Source organism: Strongylocentrotus purpuratus, unplaced genomic scaffold (genome assembly GCF_000002235.5).
Source record: "Strongylocentrotus purpuratus isolate Spur 01 unplaced genomic scaffold, Spur_5.0 spur5_scaffold_19, whole genome shotgun sequence".
Lineage (NCBI taxonomy): Eukaryota > Metazoa > Echinodermata > Echinoidea > Camarodonta > Strongylocentrotidae > Strongylocentrotus > Strongylocentrotus purpuratus.
The window spans coordinates 3,799,101-3,818,069 of NW_022145604.1; the positions used below are offsets into that span (position 1 = coordinate 3,799,101).

Genomic DNA, 18,969 nt, shown 5'->3' on the forward strand with positions numbered 1-18,969 from the left:
TCCTCTTCTATCCCTCCAAAATTTCTTACACTCTTTATTTGTTTGTCCCTTTGTCTTTTGGTTTCGCCTTGTTACCTTTTCCCCTCCCCTCCCCTTGTCACAATGCCCCCTCCCCTCCTATTTTATAAGAATACAATCAAACCTGTTTTATTGGCCACCTCTTTAAAGGCCACCTGTCTATCGTGGCCATGTAATTTGTCTCCCTCAAGATGAAAATGTGTTATAAAACCTGTCTATAGGGGCAATTTTTTTCTTTTCCCCTCGGGCGACTCCCCCCCCCCCCCCCCCCCCCCCCCTCTCTCTCTCTCTCTCTCTCTCTCTCTCTCTCTCTCTCTCTCTATTTTGCACAATCCTGGATCTGCCCCATTAACTTGTTATTATAAACATTGACCATTAATGACCACCCCAGAGAGTTAACTTCAAGGACCACATTCCAAGAACCATGACTCATAGGCCCAACCCAATTCACTGACACTCTCCATTACCACTACCCGTAATACCATAGCAACTCTAATAGACAGTTGACCATAGACCAATCAAAAGCATATTTAAGTCACCCATCCAACATTGTTTCACTCCCCAAAACTTTCCTGATTGTAAAGTTTTCCAATCGAAAGGGACTTGAATTCCAACCATCAATCGGCGAATACATACTACTTGTAATCTCCAGTCTATACAATGTAATGGTCCTGAGAGTTGCTGAACTCTGCCAAATAAAACATCTATGTTGAACTGTGAAGAGAACTTGCATTCAGTTTCTTCATTTAAAGTCTCATCATCTAAAAACTGATCCCCAAACACAACAATATCACAAGATCTAACAAAAACTGCTCTGAATGAACTACATGAATGCTGCATTTTATTTGCAAATTTTCAAATGCCAATAATCTTTAGATATAATGTAGTTGAGTACATGTTTTTATTTTATCACTTTGATGCTCCTTACATTTCAAAGTATTTTCCTGTTGTGAACATAAATTGACATTGAATGCATCATCGTATTTCCCACATGCATTAGGTCGGGTCCAAGTATTAACCACTCGACTGCGAACCAAGTACATGTACGTGTTCTCGCCCTCGCATGCCTGTGCACACCATGTACATGCTTAGTGCATTGTACTTTCAAGACCGTAGCACTTCATAAGACCGTAGCACTGCATAAGGCCTAGCCCTACTGTGTAATTAGCACTGCAATGACGTTATACAGGTCTTGGACAGTAGCTGGCGCTCTTTTAAAAAAAATATCCGGCAGGGATGTTTCAGTCCCATTAATGGATGTCATAGCGAGTAGCACGTACAGTAGCACAGGGGGTGGGAACGCTTATTAAGCCAATAGCAGCCAAGTGGTTAAAAGCTATCAATTTAATACAATCATCATACATGTATATACTAAAATCTAAGATGTGGTTAGTAACATATGGGACAAAATGGCTTAGAAGTTGCCCACAAGTGTGTCAGAAAATGCTGATCACATACATTTCATTTAAAAATTCAGCACATTCAATGGAATGTCAGTCACAAACAAACATTGACAAGTTCTGCCAGCTTGATGCATCAAGAAACATTTTTTTCTTCTTTACAAAAAAGATGTTTGTGCATCATATATTATTTTCTCACAATAGTCATTCGATGTTCTTTCCCCTGAATTCAAACATAATTCAGTTTTGTGTAATTTTATGTAAACAATAAATTTGAATGGAAGATCAAATGTAATCAAAGTTTACATTGTCATACTTCTTATAAACATTGTACAACTTGTTCTTCACGTTATTTCGGCTCATTATCTTTCGCTTTATTCTACTGACAATTTCTGAGCCTGACTGCAGCTAGGTTCTAACAAGAAAACCCAGGCACATCTTAGAAAAATGAATCCATCATCAACCTGGTCTTGGGCATAGTTGCTTCGATTTCCTCAGTCCATCCTCCACTCTCCCTCTACTATTCCTTTCCTTCCTTCCCTCTGGTCCTATTTCCATCACTGATGTATCTCAAATCAACTTCTCTAGTTCCGCCACTGCATTTCTTTGTTTTCCATATTGTTCCGATCCTTCCCTCCTTCTTTCATCCTCTATCCATCATTGGAGCTTTGTATCATGTACAACTGCTTTTAAAATGCCATCATCGCATTTCTTCATCCTCCCTGTTCTCTTTCTTTTCTTCCTTCCCTCCATCCTTAGTCCTGTCTCCACCACTGCCTTGCTTTTCACCGGGAGTTCTTCCTTTATCTTTCTGATCTCCCCTCTTCTTTTGCCTCTTCCTTTGAGCCATGCTACCCTGACCTTCCCTGTCCTGTCTTTGATTGACAGAACGAGCCGACCGTGATTGTCCATCTCCGCCTCTTCCAACCTGCTGTCGTTGCTGGTTCTTCTTTCTCTTGTCTTGCCTTGCCTCATCTCTTCTTCGTGTCTCAAAGGAGCCTGGTGCTTGGTAACTTGAGAAAAGAAAGGAGAATGTTGATATATAAAAGAGATTAACAAACTGAGAGAACTCAAGGTGTGTAGACCAAGGACAATGGGTGAAAATTAATTATTTCATTCTAAATCAAGTTAGATGTAATAGATTTAACTAGCATTTTTTTTTTAAAATGTATAGCAACAGCAATAGCTCCATAATCCCAATAATCTATAGTTAGTTTTATTTTCATTCTATTCACTGTCATTTTTCTTATTTATTAAAACATATTCAGGATAATAAGGATCAGCTATAAACATGAAACACGGTTTATATCATGTTTCTGTCAAAGTAAGATGAAAAATATGAACAGTTTGTTTGTTTGTTTGATTGATTTTATTTCTGCGTTCAAAAATATACAAATTCAAATTCAAAGTACAAAATTTCGAACAATAACAAATACAATGAATACAATGTTTACAAAAGTAATTAAATGAAAAATCATGTTCAATTATATCATTCGATAAACATGTACGAAGCATACAATAACATAAGAAATATGAAATATTTTCAATAAATTAGAGAGGTAATTTGGAACGCAGGAGACCGCCATCGTGAGCGGTTAGGCTGGAGATGGATGGCGGCCTCGTAAAAAGAATTGGCGACATAACTCTCTTCGAAAAACTGAGTGACCAAGAGGGTGCGGTGCAAGTGCAGGTGCAGTGAGCAGTTGCATGATAAAGAATAAATAAGTCACGGTTTTGTTATACTAATTTAGAGAGGGGGAGCGTATGATTGTATTATTTGTCGTTTAAGTGTAGCTTTTAAGGAGTAGATGGTTGAACAAGACTTTATGTTGTCGGGTAAATCATTCCAAATGTCCGGGCCAGAATGTCTAACAGATTTGTGTGTTATTGATAATTTGGGGTTTGTAAGATGGAAGTTTCCAGATATGCGAGTAGAGTATGAATGAACGGAATTATTAAACCTAAACATGTTATCAAAGGATGGTGGAAGCAGATTATTAATGTACTTAAACATAATAACTGCTACTTGAGTAGTGTTCAGATCGAAAATTTTTAGTGTTTTAAGTTTATAGAATAAAGGATCAGTGTGAGCTAAGAAATGCGAACCTGTACAAATACGTATGGCTTTCTTTTGCAGTTTGAAAATAGAATTGATTTTTGTCGAACCACAATTTGCCCATACACTATTACAATATGTTATATACGGGAGAACTAGCGAATTATATAGTAGGAATAAGGTTGCATGGGGTAGAAGAAACTTTAACTTGGAGATTATTCCAATACTTTTGGAAATGCACATTGTAACTTGGTGTAAATGATCATTCCAAGTCAAGGTTTCATCTATAAGAACACCCAAAAACTTGGAATTAGTTTTCTTCTCTAGTAGCATACCATCGATTTTAATATATATAGGTGTTTCTGTATTATGAGAATGATGTTTAAAATACATGAAATGAGTCTTTTTTGTATTAAGTGAAAGTTTATTGGATTTAAACCAATCTGATACTTTGTTAATTTCATAATTCAAAGTATTGTTTAACGAATTAAGGTCTTTATGGGAATAAAAGATATTTGTATCATCGGCAAATAAGATAAAAGAAAGAAGGGGGGATGTATTGATAATATCATTTACATAAAGAAGAAATAACAGTGGACCTAAGATGGAGCCTTGAGGAACACCGCATTGAATTAAAAGAGGATCAGAATCATAACTATTAAATGTAACATATTGTCTTCTGTTTGTTAAATAATCTTTAAACCATAAGAGTGGCTGACCCCGAATTCCGTAATGACTGAGTTTGGAGAGTAGAATAGCGTGATTGAGCGTATCAAATGCTTTACTCAAGTCACAGAATATACCTATAACATGCTCTTTGTTAGCTATGGCACTTGTAATTTTGTCATAAATTTGAATTAATGCTAAGTCAGTTGAGTAATTTTTTCTGAAGCCATATTGATTTGAATTGAGTATTTTGTGTTTAGTGATAAATTTGTGTAGCCTATTATGAACGATCTTTTCTAAGACTTTAGATATACTTGGGAGTAGGGAAATTGGACGATAGTTACTAATTTCGTGAGGATCATCTTTTTTGAGAATGGGGTTGACTTTAGCTAGTTTTAATAAATCAGGGAAAACACCTTGCGATAACGAGTGATTAAATATGTGAGTTAAAGGCTTTGCAAGTGGATACATTATTTCTTTTAGGAGAGACATACTTATTTTATCAAAACCGTGCGATTTTGAGTTGTTAAGAGATTGGGTAATGTTAATAATTTCGCTAGGATTTGTCGGATTTAAAAAGAGGGACTCTTGGTTTTGATTGGAAAGATAGTCTTTAAAGTGTGCGTGAGTTCTATTAATTTTGCTGGCGAGTTCTGGGCCGATATTCGTAAAAAATGAATTAAATGAATTTGCATGAAGACTAGGATCATGTATTTTAGTGCCATTTAATGTGATATTATCCGTGGGTGGGGGATTCGTTTTTTTTCCCATTACCTCTTTGATAATTTTCCAAGTTGCAGTTGTGTTTGAACTGGCCTTTTTTATTTTATTAGAAAAATGCAATCTACGGGATTTACGGATAAGTTTTGTTAATTTGTTTCGATAAATTTTATATGTGTTTAGGTTAGTGTCAGTTGGATTGTGTAAATGTAATTTGTAGAGGCGATTGCGTGTTTGTATTGATTTCAATAAACCTTTAGTTATCCAAGGATTCCTGGGTTTATTTCGCTTATTACTCATTTTGCCTAAAGGAATATTCTTTTCATAATAATATTGCAATTTGTTACTAAAATGTTTATATGCAGTATTGACATCATTTACACTATATACCTCAGTCCATCCCTCGAAAAATAAATCCTGTTTCAGCAATTCTATATTACGTTTGGATTCTTTGCGATATATAAGCTCATCAAATGATTTACGGCCAGATAGTTTGCATTCACAAGTTAAAAATATGGGTAGGTGATCCGACACTTCAGAACACAATATTCCACCGATGGTTTTGTTGTTATGTACGTTTGAAAAAATATTGTCAATCTGAGTTGATGAATGTGGATTTATTCTGGTGGGTTTATTAATAATCGAAAAAAAGCCGTATGAATGCATCAACTGCATACAATTGGTTGAGTTACTGTTATCAGATGAGGGTGAGAAGTTGATATTAAAGTCACCAAGGATAAAATTGTGTTTATTTTCATCCCCTATTTTATGAAGATAAAAATCCAGTTCGTCACAGAATAAATCACAATTAGAATCAGGGGGTCTATAAATCAAACCTATGATGACGTTTTTGGCATTTGAGTTATTAATTTCGATAAATAAAGATTCAGCTTGTGTTAGTTTAATATCTGAACGGATTTTGAAGTTTATGTTTTGTGTAATATAAAACGCAACACCGCCACCTCTTCTTCCTTTGCGGTCCGCCCTAATCAACTTATAATTAGGCAAATTGAACATATCTGGAGAATTCTGATGTAACCAAGTCTCACTTATTCCAATGACGGAAAATGCAAAATTATTTAAAGAGTGTAAAAGGTTTTCAACGTATTCGAAATTTTTGTTCAGACTTCTGGAGTTTATATGTAAAAGTGAAATATTGTCTGGTTTGTAAGAAAATGAATTTTTGAATTCTTGGGGTGTGTAGTATTTGCTCTCGTTTATATCGTCGACAAGAATATCGGGAGTGTGCGCGTGCGAATTCATTTAACGATACGTATTATGTAAAGTACCGAAAATTTGGAGGATGAACAACTGCATGTGTGATGCTGGTGCGTTTGTGTGTGTACGAAGTGCAAGTGTGCGGGTAACTTCAAAATATAACACAAATAAAAATACAATAAGACCCATCTTGGTCACAGTTACAATAATTGCTTAGGAGCAACAGAGCGGAGCCCGACCGCCCGAGTAAAGGGTGTATTTTTGACACGCAAAATAGAGGGGCTGGGAAGAAACAAAATGCTTGATAACAATAATGACAAATCGGAGTACGATTATTAAATGGCAAAGAGGGATTTGACATTCCCGCTCATCAAAACTAGTTCAGTCTATAACAATGGATTTTGTGATTGACACAGGAGTTTTGCAAAACAAAGAGATTTGTTGTGCGGAGGAGAAAAATGTATGCATGTTAAAGCAGACTCTGAGATGATGCTTAATAGCAATAACGTCATTTCGGAGTACAATAATATTAAATGGCAAAGAGGGTTTTGACATTCCCGCTCAAAAAACAAAAAAAAGTTCAGTCAATTACAATATAACATATAGACTCAAATTTTTGGAATGCTATACAGATAATAATTATTGATAAAGAGTGAGGACTTCGGTCTTGATAATACCAGTCGTCAAGATCAAAGGATAACGAATACTTGTCTCAAGCCCATTTGAGGGTAAAGAATACATTCCTGCATGATACAAAGTTCTACTGCATGTCCCCTGGAAGGAATACAATCATGACAATTTAGGATTAGTGACAACCGTACAATTCTTTCAAGATTCAAATGCTTTACCCATTTGGACAATCGAATTTTCCATCATGATAATTGTCACATACAAAAACCAAAAAAATAAAAATAAACAAATAAATTGAGTTTTGAGAAGAAAGTTAGGCTTGTCAAACAATGGACCCATCGCACCCATGCGTCGAGTATTTCTGAGATAGAGCACCACTGCGGACCAACATGAAGATTGGTCAGCCGTGGCGCGGAGAAGCCACGCCCAAACGTTAGACACATGTGAACGATAAGTCCATGTATTTGTTACATTTTAATAAGCCCATCATATACGAATCGCGTGACTGACACGGGTGTTTTGCAAATCAAAGAGATTCGTTGTGCAGATGAGAAATATTCATGCATGCTAAAGCAGACCATGACATAATGTTTGATAGCATGACAATTCGGAGTACAATTATTAAGTGGCAAAGAGGGTTTTGACATGAATTCCCGGTCATCAAAACAATTTCAGTCAACCACAATAAAACAGATGGATCCAAAACAGTTGAACGCTATACAAATAATTATTGATAAAGGGTGAGGAATTCGTTCTTGACAATCCCAGTGATCAAGATCAAAGGTTAATACAAATTTGTCTACGACCCCGAGGCCAGTGGAGGGTAAGCTATACATTCCTGCATGATACAAAATGGAGCTGCATGACCCCCGAAAGGTCATGACAATTTGAGATTAGTGACAACAATACAATTCTCTCAAGATTCAAAAGCTTTACACATTTAATGTGGTTTTGAAAAGAAAGTTAGGCTGGTCAAACAATGGACCCATCGCACCCATGCGTCGAGTATTTCTGAGATAGAGCACCACTGCGGACCAACATGAAGATTGGTCAGCCGTGGCGCGGAGAAGCCACGCCCAAACGTTAGACACATGCGAACGATAAGTCCATGTATTTGTTACATTTTAATAAGCCAATCATATACGAATCGCGTGACTGACACGGGTGTTTTGCAAATCAAAGAGATTCGTTGTGGTTTTGAAAAGAAAGTTAGGCTGGTCAAACAATGGACCCATCGCACCCATGCGTCGAGTATTTCTGAGATCTAGAGCACCACTGCGGACCAACATGAAGATTGGTCAGCCGTGGCGCGGAGAAGCCACGCCCAAACGTTAGACACATGCGAACGATAAGTCCATGTATTTGTTACATTTTAATAAGCCCATCATATACGAATCGCGTGACTGACACGGGTGTTTTGCAAATCAAAGAGATTCGTTGTGCAGAGAAATATTCATGCATGCTAAAGCAGACTATGACATAATGTTTGATAGCATGACAATTCGGAGTACAATTATTAAGTGGCAAAGAGGGTTTTGACATGAATTCCCGGTCATCAAAACAATTTCAGTCAACCACAATAAAACAGATGGATCCAAAACAGTTGAACGCTATACAAATAATTATTGATAAAGGGTGAGGAATTCGTTCTTGACAATCCCAGTAATCAAGATCAAAGGTTAATACAAATTTGTCTACGACCCCTAGGGCAGTGGAGGGTAAGCTATACATTCCTGCATGATACAAAATGGAGCTGCATGACCCCCGAAAGGTCATGACAATTTGAGATTAGTGACAACAATACAATTCTCTTAAGATTCAAAAGCTTTACACATTTAATGCGGTTTTGAAAAGAAACTTAGGCTGGTCAAACAATGGACCCATCGCACCCATGCGTCGAGTATTTCTGAGATAGAGCACCACTGCGGACCAACATGAAGATTGGTCAGCCGTGGCGCGGAGAAGCCACGCCCAAACGTTAGACACATGTGAACGATAAGCCCATGTATTTGTTACATTTTAATAAGCCCATCATATACGAATCGCGTGACTGACACGGGTGTTTTGCAATTCAAAGAGATTCGTTGTGCAGATGAGAAATATTCATGCATGCTAAAGCAGACTATGACATAATGTTTGATAGCATGACAATTCGGAGTACAATAAGTGGCAAAGAGGGTTTTGACATGAATTCCCGGTCATCAAAACAATTTCAGTCAACCACAATAAAACAGATGGATCCAAAACAGTTGAACGCTATACAGATAATTATTGATAAAGGGTGAGGAATTCGTTCTTGACAATCCCAGTAATCAAGATCAAAGGTTAATACAAATTTGTCTACGACCCCGAGGCCAGTGGAGGGTAAGCTATACATTCCTGCATGATACAAAATGGAGCTGCATGACCCCCGAAAGGTCATGACAATTTGAGATTAGTGACAACAATACAATTCTCTTAAGATTCAAAAGCTTAACACATTTAATGCGGTTTTGAAAAGAAAGTTAGGCTGGTCAAACAATGGACCCATCGCACCCATGCGTCGAGTATTTCTGAGATAGAGCACCACTGCGGACCAACATGAAGATTGGTCAGCCGTGGCGCGGAGAAGCCACGCCCAAACGTTAGACACATGTGAACGATAAGCCCATGTATTTGTTACATTTTAATAAGCCCATCATATACGAATCGCGTGACTGACACGGGTGTTTTGCAAAACTAAGAGATTCGTTGTGCAGACGAAAAATATTCGTGCATGCTAAAGCAGACCATGACATAATGCTTGATAGCAATGACAATTCGGAGTACAATTATTAAGTGGCAAAGAGGGTTTTGACATGAATTCCCGGTCATCAAAACAAGTTCAGTCAACTACAATAAAACAGATGGACCCAAAACAATTGAATGCTATACAGATAATAATTATTGACCCAGAGTTAGGAGTTCGTTCTTGACAAACCCAGTAATCAAGATCAAAGGTTGATAACAAAAAAACATTTAAAAAAAAACTTGTCTCCAGCCCCCAGCCCAGTGGAGGGTATGCAATAAATTCCTGTATGATTTAAAAAAAAAAAAATGTTACCGTATGACTCCTGAAAGGTATACAATCATGACAATTTAGTATTCGTGACAACGTACAATTCTTCCAGGGTTCGACTGCTTTACGTATTTGGACAATCGAATTTTCCAAAATTTTCCAGAATTTTCCAGTCACAAAAAAGTAAAACACGCACACAAAAAACATCCTTTCTTTTTCTTTTTTTAAATGCAGATTTGAAATGAAGGTTAGGCTGCTCAATTAATGAACCCGTCGCTCAAAGCGTCAATTATCTTTGTGATAGGGCGTCACAGCGGACCGATGTGAGGATCGGTCAGCCGTGGCGCGGAAAAGCCGCGCCCTGTTCCAACGTAACACGCACTTGAACGACGAGCCCAAATATTTGATACAGTTTGATAAGCGTTTCATACAAATATAGGCTTTGTGATTGATACAGGTGACCCTGCAAAACAAAGATTTTCTTTAAACCTTTCCGTCGGCATGCAAATTTAACCATAATTGGGTGACATTAATGGTCTAGTATGCAATGATTCCCATGGTCGGTTACCCGTTCAGATACATGTATTTAAGTCCAAGGGTTTATATATTGCTTTAACGACTATATTCAAGGTTAATGTTGCTGTAAATGGAACAATCTAACGTGGAAATATGCTGTAAAAGAGAGGGGTTAACACGAATCAAAATCCTGTTACAAAAAGCTTCCGTAATTCAAAGCAAGATGTACTTTGACACAAATACTTGCCCATAACCCAACGGGGGTGGGGGTGGGGGTGGGGAGGGGTTGGAAAATATGTAACTTCTAACCTGCGAATTAAGTGACGTCCAAGGGTCCATGGTTAGATGGTAGCTTTATCGGCCATGTACTACTCTACGGTCTATAGGGTGGTCTATACCCCATGAGAAAAAAGGTGGGCGGGGCCAAAAATATACAGAGCTACATGTACATTCTTAGTTATAAATATATCCTGCGGTGGACTGCGAATTGAATGATGTTTATAATCAGGTTTTACCACTGGAAATTGCAGTAATAATATAATGTAATACCTCCAACATTTGGTAAAGAGTTTGGAGTTGGCAAATGCTTGGGTTTAAACTTTCCATTCATCAAGTACAGCGATGGAAAATACATGCCTCCAACCTAACGGGTGTACTTTTCGTTGATCTCTAGGGTTTTAACAGTATTATTTATTTTTTTCTTTCTTTCTTTCTTTTTCCCCTTTTTTTCTTCACACGTTACATGAAATGGCTTCCTGTAAATATATCGACCAAATTCATGGTTTTTGTAACAAAAAATATGAAAAAAGGAAGCACTTTAGTTTTATCTTAGAGCATAAGCAAAAATCAGAGTCCTGATTACAAAATTGCTTCAGAAATTCAAAATTCAAAACAAAGATTTACTTTTCATGTATTATTGTTATTTCTAAGCAAGGCATTTGAAACTCGATGCAAGCAATGTACAGTGATATTAAAGTGACATAGAATATAATTATAAGTATGATTCATAAACTTCTCGTTTACTTTACTCACTTATATCAAATTTCGTTTTTCGGACCTCAAATTAAAAGATGAATAATTGTTTGTGTCACCTGGTAAAACGTTGATTTTGCTCATTCTCTGTAGGGATTCCATGTGGTAGAACCTTTCTCCTTCCATTGGAGGACGATTTTAGCACCTTGCAACTTTATTCTCGTAGATTGGTTTTTCTCCTTTCGCAACTTGTAACCAATTTCAGCAAGATGGCCGCGATGAGCCTTCAGGGTGGGAGGGAGGTCCGTCCTGACCGTTATGCGAGGGGCAGGCGGTGGTGCATGTCGCATTTCCGCTGCGTTTCCTAGTTGCTGCGATGTTTCCTTCGGGCGTCTTAGGTTCTCAAAAGAAGAAAGAATGAGATCTCTGTCTGGCATCTTGATGAATTTAGCGATTATCGGAGCGGGTCGGGAACGGGCTGGGGCACCGGCGTCTGGGGTCCTAGGTTGGTTGCGATAGGGTAATCTGTGGGCGTTGATCATTTGGATCTGTTTGGCGGTTTCCTCATTTATTCCAAGATGGATGAAAACTTTACAAAGCGTGCGATAGATATCCTCGTTTGGTTCGCTTTCAACCCCGTAGAATAGTAGATTTGGTTTTCTGTTGTAGATTTCCATCAGAAGAAGTTTTTCTTTTAGATTAGATATCTCCTCTTGAAGGGGCGCGATGCTAGCTGGTATGGAATTTTCTACTTCAGATATTTTGGCAGAGTTAAATTCAACTGAAGATTCCACATCTGTTAGGCGACGATGAAATGATTGTAGCTCGGTATTGATATTATCAAGTTTAGATAATATTTTATCTGAAAAGTCTGCAATGTCTCGTTGTAAAACCGCATTAGAGGGATCCGGGGTGGTAGGCGAACGAACTTTGTCAGTCGAGGTAGGCGAACGAACTTTGTCAGTCGGGGGAGCCGATGGGGCCGGCTGCTTACTTGCTGTTTGTCGGGTAGTGGGCCTCGGGCCATGGGATGCCATAATTTGCGTTGTGTAACGTGTAATCTTAATGGGTGGCAGGAGCTCCGCTCAAACCGTCCGTTCAGCTCGAAGTCATGTGGCCAACAGTCAAATAAATGGAACAACAAAGGGACTTTTTTTTTCAGCAAACCATTTTTTAAATTTATTTATAAACTGGAAAATCAAAGGGGACTAGACAATATGCATGTATGCTCTTTTACAATAGACCTTGTTCCACCAAGATTTCTCTTTACAAATTACTTACCCAAGTTCATTTCCATCCATTGGATCTTTTGACAGAAGAACAGCTAATGCAGGGACATCTTTGTTCACCTTCAATCTGAGCAGGAAAAGCCAAAAGAAAACAATGTCACAATTGCAATTCTCTGTATTAGTGCAACAGAAGCAAGTTAATGCAAATGCTTCATACTCAGTGTCTGTGACTTGAGTGCTCATTGTCAACACTACAATAGTACAAAATGAATTCTGTGTATTACCTTTGTATGGTGTTACTTTCTTCTAAAGTTTTTAGACTGATCTCAAAATTATCTTACCTGTCTAGTCCTTCCTCTTTAGGTTCCCAATATTCCTCTGTTCTGTAGACAAAGAAAATATGGAAAGAGATCCTTGTTAAATTTAATTGATTTTTTTAATGATGGAAAACATGTCCCATACTAACTTGAAAACAGTTCGAATTTTCTGGCAAATCCTTCAACATCAAGTTTATGCACTTGTGACTCTCAGAAGACAAATCTAAGTTTAGGATATTCTTTGAGAAGTTATAGACCTTATCACATCCCTGACTAAGGACTTTATTTGAACTTTGGCCCAGTTTCAGGTGGATGTGAGTCGGCCTAGTGGTCATTTCTCTACTCTGACTTGCCTTCAAACCACTAAAGAATCAATCCCGAGTCACATTTTACAGATGGCGACATTATTGGTCAATCCTCAGATATATATAAGTATTCAGAAATTAATGATTGATTCACACATCGGTATGTAAAAGCACACAAACAGACATATACATACCCTCAGCACCCCCCCCCCCCCCTAATCAAGTTAACCACTCGTAAGTTCTTTCAAATCAAAATTCAAGTTGCATCTTCTTGCCACATATAAATGTCTTCCCTAATGCATACAATCACCATATAAATTATATCGTTCTGTATTATAATTGTGTTTTAGTTTGTAATGTCTTGTTTACGTCTTGAATTTTGTTATATTGTGAATTTTAATGTTTTGTATTTCCACATTTGTCATTTATGTATGGGTCTAGCCACTTCCCTCAAGCCATTGGCTTTATCGGGTGCTAATGATCCAGTACACTTCTCAATGTATATTGTACGTGATTCCTTTATGAAATAATAAATTGAATTGAATTGAATTGAACCTTCAACTGACCTTCTGAAGTAAGCCTTGTTAATTTGATGGAGGTTCTTCATCTCTCTCTTCATGATTTCCACACATGTGACGGTCTTTGTGATGGCCATCCCTGTACCTGTGAAGATTATGCTCCTATTCCCATCCTCCTACAAGAGGGAGAAAATGAAGGCTGTGTGAAGTTTAGGCTCCTGGGTCGGTATTCAATTTGATACTTTGTTTAAAGGGATCCGGTAAGTTTGTCTCAGATTCTGAATCAAAATCTTATAAACCTTTAGGTCAGTCAGGAACCTGTGACTTTTACAAGACGATTGCCTGTCTGATTATCTAGTTATTTATGATTGGAAATCGAAACCAAATTTTGCGTTTTCCTAACAGTTTTGATAACACTACAGTCTACTGGGGAAAACGAGTATGGTAAAACCGGTCACTCAAAGAATTTACTTTTTTGAGGCACTTCTTGATCATTTTGAAGCACGATATTTTTAGGCCTTCAATATTACAACATATCACAGACACTGATAACATGTAGGGCCGTGCATCTCAGATTTAACATTGTTAAAGGTAAAGACCAGTTATGGTCATGCGATTGCATTGTGAAAGAAACGTTGTGGAATCGATCAGAAAAGGTTGATCATCTAGCATCTAGCATCTGCAAGGTTCTGGAATCATCAAAATGATAAGAAATTTGGCCCATTCTTCGTAAAGTTACAAGCACTATACACAGAAAGATGTATATGGGACTACCCTATATCTCTCACAGACCATGAGAGAAACAAATTTACTAAATATATGAATTAGTAGGCAGTTTCCCGGCAAATTTTGTATCATTAGTCAAAACATATTCTTTCACATGACTGGTAATGAGAGCTTCCATTTCATTTCTTGAAATTGGGGCGTTTACAATACTGGTCTTTACCTTTAAATGATGCCTTTAAGTAAATTTTTTATTGAGCATTATGTTTAAGCTGAGTAAAATTCCTCAACTCTTATGCCGATCACATTTGAGTAATTTACTTTCTCAAGCCCACTTAACGGCAAAATACTTATTGATAAGCATTATGACATCACACAATCAATCAAAAAAAATGTGTAATTAGCGTGTTTTGTCCTTTAAGGTAGAAAAGGAAGTTACTATTCACAAAAAAAGAGAGAAAGGATGACCCCCAAAAAGAAGATGAAATAGGAACGTTAATACCTCCATTTTCTTTGTAGCAAACTGAAGCAGGTTCCTAATCTTGCTGCCATTCCTGACCTTCATGGTGATGACCTCACCAAATCTGACCCCCAGATGAAGGAAGGGTCCATCGGGGTCATCGACCTCCATCACCTTCCCCTTCTCATAATGCTCCACTGTAAAGGTAGAAAGAGAAAGAGAGTTAATATTACAGAAAGGAACAGTGTCAAATTTGCCGATCAGCCACACCGGAGAGAGAGAGAGAGCACCTGTACGTTATACGATAGAGATAGTGTTGTCAGATTAGAGAAACGTGGACATAAAATGAAAATGTAAAAGAGTGATAATACAAAATATATAGAAATTTGAAAAAGCTGAATATGAACATTCATGGGTTTGCACGCGCCTGTGTGAAGTTATCTACCGTAATGAGGATCTGAGACATTACGGTAGATAACTTCACACAGGCGCACGCCCGCCCGCAACACAGCATCGGTATGTACTTGTATTGTGCAGCAGTTTGCCGTGAAACCTGTGAAAAAGTGTATACTAATATCAATGTTTATCCGAAAAATACTCCAAAAGTAACAAGAAAATTGACACGAAACAGGCAATAAACATAACAACTTTTAACTCATGATCTTTATTTGGACATTTAATGAATATTTACTTCATTTTGGGTATGTTTTAGTAATAGTAGGGTATCTCCACGCTCCTTGCTTCCTATTGACCTTGTACATGCGGCCGAAAACTGCCTCGCTATGCTGAAAATTACCTCTGAAACAGCGAACATGGCAATTCATGATCTTTTTCAGGAATTCTTTTTTTGATTAAATAAGAATAATATTGGCTTCATGATTGGAACAAAAAAATGATAATAGATAGGAAGTAAAGAGTCCCAAAATAGGATTTTGCCTTAAGTGGCCGAAAACTGCCTCCTCTAAGTCTAAGTCTAGATCTACGAGTAGGGTGTCTGATCGCGCACCCGATGTTGTGTGCTAAAATTCTTCCCATAGAGATTACACGCATCCCTATGCAGCCTACGTGCATTGCGCGACCATGCAAAAAAAGTCAATTTTTTTTTTTCAAATCGAGATTCAAACCTTTATCAGTTGTGATCCTGAAGGTGATAATCAATGAATGAGGTGTCATATGAAAGAGCAGGTGAATTCCAATATTTCCAAAGGGGCGTAGCCCCCGAAATTCTAAAAATATCTTGGTCAAAACAGCAATTTAAACATTGTGTCCTGGCTAACTCTGAGGTTTGTCACTTTTGAGATATGACGCCCCGATCGATAAGTAGTCCCAGTCCTAAGGAACAATTCTATGTGATTATATTTTCGCTAGCCCCCAGGGATCACAACTGATAACAGTTTAAAAATACCCTTCTCGCTATTTGGTGGATCAGCTAATTAGGGGGCGTGCGCTCCGCTCAGTCCAAACCATGGTTACATCGCGTAACATCTCCGCGCACGAACGAAACCCCAAATTCAATTACACATTATAGTGACTGAAATTATGGTTGGAAATTCCCTCGATAAACCCGGAAGTGAATACACGTTATAGTCAATGGCAATATCGCGGAGACAACGTGCGTTGTCTCCGCGATATTGCCATTGACTATAACGTGCATTCACTTCCGGGTTTATTGTGCGACGAACGCCAACCATACTAGTCAATCGCACATGTCGCGGAGACAGCGTAGCTCAAGCTGCAAGTCGCGGATTGGCTTAGCAGCATGCGTACGATATGCATACGCTTGCATAACGCGCGATACAGCTGTTTGGCTAAATTTAGCAAAACAACATCACTCTGCGTGGACGTCTTTTTCGACGATTTTGACCAAAATGATATGAATATACCAGCGTGTTGGAGGGGCTGTAACTTTTGATAGAAACATCGGTGAGACTTGAAATTTGAAATGTATCATTCTGATAACATTTTTTATTCAAATATCAAACAAAAATGGTGAAAAACGATCCCAAATTGAAATTTGAAAAATCGTTCAGACACCCTACTACGAGACTTCGGAGTTGTTTACGGCGCAACCCATTGAAAGAACATGGATTTAAACGAGTGGGGACGTATTGCTCTAAAGCCTAAGGGTGACTGAGGATAAGATTTATCAGATTTTAAGGTGAGTATTAGCAAACCTAAAACGTCAGCTGAAGCTACCTTTCCAAAAATTTGGGTTGTTTACTGCCTATTACCCCAAAAAACATCTGTTAGTACAAAAAGAAGGAAATAACTTACTTTTGCAGGAGCGTCTCTGCCTCGGCCTCTGGCGAGCAAGTTCAGGAACGTCGACAAAGGGGTAAAAAGAGAAAAGAAAAAAAGAAAATATCGCTCATTCTCTTTATAGATGCTTCCAACGAACTCAATCCACTTGGATTTCGATGGATGCTTCTCGCCCACAGAACTCGAAAATACTTATTTTAGAGTTCTGTGTTCTCGCCCCGCTTCTCGCTAGAAAATTATTATATTTGTCGTCTATTTTAAAATAATATTATCAATGAAATAAGTAATAACTCTCTAGTCTATATCCTAAAAGTATTGGAATTATCGGCACATGCCACATTGGCACTATACAATACATCCGTTCACTATAATATCCAAAAACTTTGGTCTACAAGTTTGTTATTCTTAGTTGATAACAATTAGTAATATAGAAGGAGCAAGACTTCCGGCTTTCTGGTGGTATAGGTCACTTGCCGGAGGAAGATGTCTGGAGGGACTTATACTAGTATTCTGAAAATGCTCGGTTATTCCGTACAACAGCTTTATATCAGCCCGTACGTTCAAGAAAATTTAAAATGAGATGCCTAACTTTCAAGGCGCCTAAATCTTTGGCCGACTTTTTTTAAAATTCTTAGCTGATTACATATTCTTATATAGAAGAGATTTTTTTTTAGCTTTCTGGTGGTATAGGTCACCTGCCGGAGGAAGATGTCTGGACCTTACTGTTTAAATTTAATATCGGCTCTGTATTCTGAAAATGTTCGATCTTTACGAACAATAGCTTCATATCCCGTTCAGGCAAATTCAAAATGAGGTGCCTAACTCTTATGGCGCCATCATCTTTTGCCAACATTTGCTCTTATTAACTGATAACGTATTCAAATAGAGGAAACTTTCAGCTTTCTGGTGGTATAGGTCACCTGCCGAGGAAGATGTCTTGACCTTACAGTAACTGTTTAACTTTAATATCGGCTCTGTATTCTGAAAATGTTCGTTATTCCGCACAACAGCTTCAAATCCCGTTCAAGAAAATTTAAAACGAGGTGCCTAACTGTCAAGGCGCCTAAATCTTTGGCCGATTTTTAAAAAAATTCTTTGCTGATTACATATTCTAATAGAAGAGACTTCCAGCTTTCGGGTGGTATATGTCATCTGTCGGAGGAAGATGTCTGGACCTTAGGCTTGCAGCTACCTGGCTACGCCAATCGTCAGGTAGCTGCGCACGCGTCCACAGGCTCCCCCTAAAAAGGGCCCTTTTGAGGATTGACCACTCCCAAGACTCCCCGATATTTTTTTTTCTACACTGCTCCCCCCTGCAATTGGTCCCCTTTTCTTATTTTTTCTTTTTTTGTGAGGAATCCATTGACGTGTTGTGCTTTGGAAGGGCCCTAGACAAACAACAATAACAACAACAACAGCAGCAATAATGATTTCATAACTCCAACATTTGAAAAATTGAATATTTTTTAATAACTTGCGTTACCGGCAATATATTGGAATTAATTGTAAATATATGGATTGAGATTCTTAGACTTTATTTGATTAATGGTGTATATTGGATTCTCTTTCCTAGTTCTTTCTCTTTCTCTGTCTCCGTCTTTCTTTTTTTCTCTCTCTCTCTTTATATATATATATCTCTCTCTCTCATTGTGGACTGAGAAAAAAACTGTCGGGGATCGAGCCTTGGAAATGGTCATTCATCAAAAGGGCCCCTTTTTTTTGGGGGGGGGGGGGAGCCTGTCGACTGGCGCAGCTAGCTGACGATTAATGGGGGTGTATCGGATTCTCTTCCCTTGTTCTTTCTGGCTCTCTCTCTCTCTCTCTTTGAAATTTGCGGGGGGAGCAGTGTAGAACAAAACTACAGGGGGTCCAGTTATGCTCGAGAAGAACATTAGGAATGAATTTTATTCAAAGTGATTAGTGTC

At 38.1% G+C, this 18,969-nt stretch overlaps 1 protein-coding gene across 1 annotated transcript; it reads right to left on the reverse strand.

The window, feature by feature from the left end:
• Positions 1 to 831: 831 nt before the first annotated feature.
• LOC593477 (ribonuclease P protein subunit p25-like protein) lies at positions 832 to 17,149 on the reverse strand. Its single transcript, XM_030990061.1, has 6 exons — positions 17,060 to 17,149; positions 14,828 to 14,982; positions 13,651 to 13,778; positions 12,804 to 12,845; positions 12,515 to 12,589; positions 832 to 2,431 (listed from the first exon to the last, which is right to left on the reverse strand). Coding segments are annotated over exons 1-6 (714 nt in total). The 5' UTR covers positions 17,061 to 17,149; the 3' UTR covers positions 832 to 2,118.
• Positions 17,150 to 18,969: the final 1,820 nt, after the last annotated feature.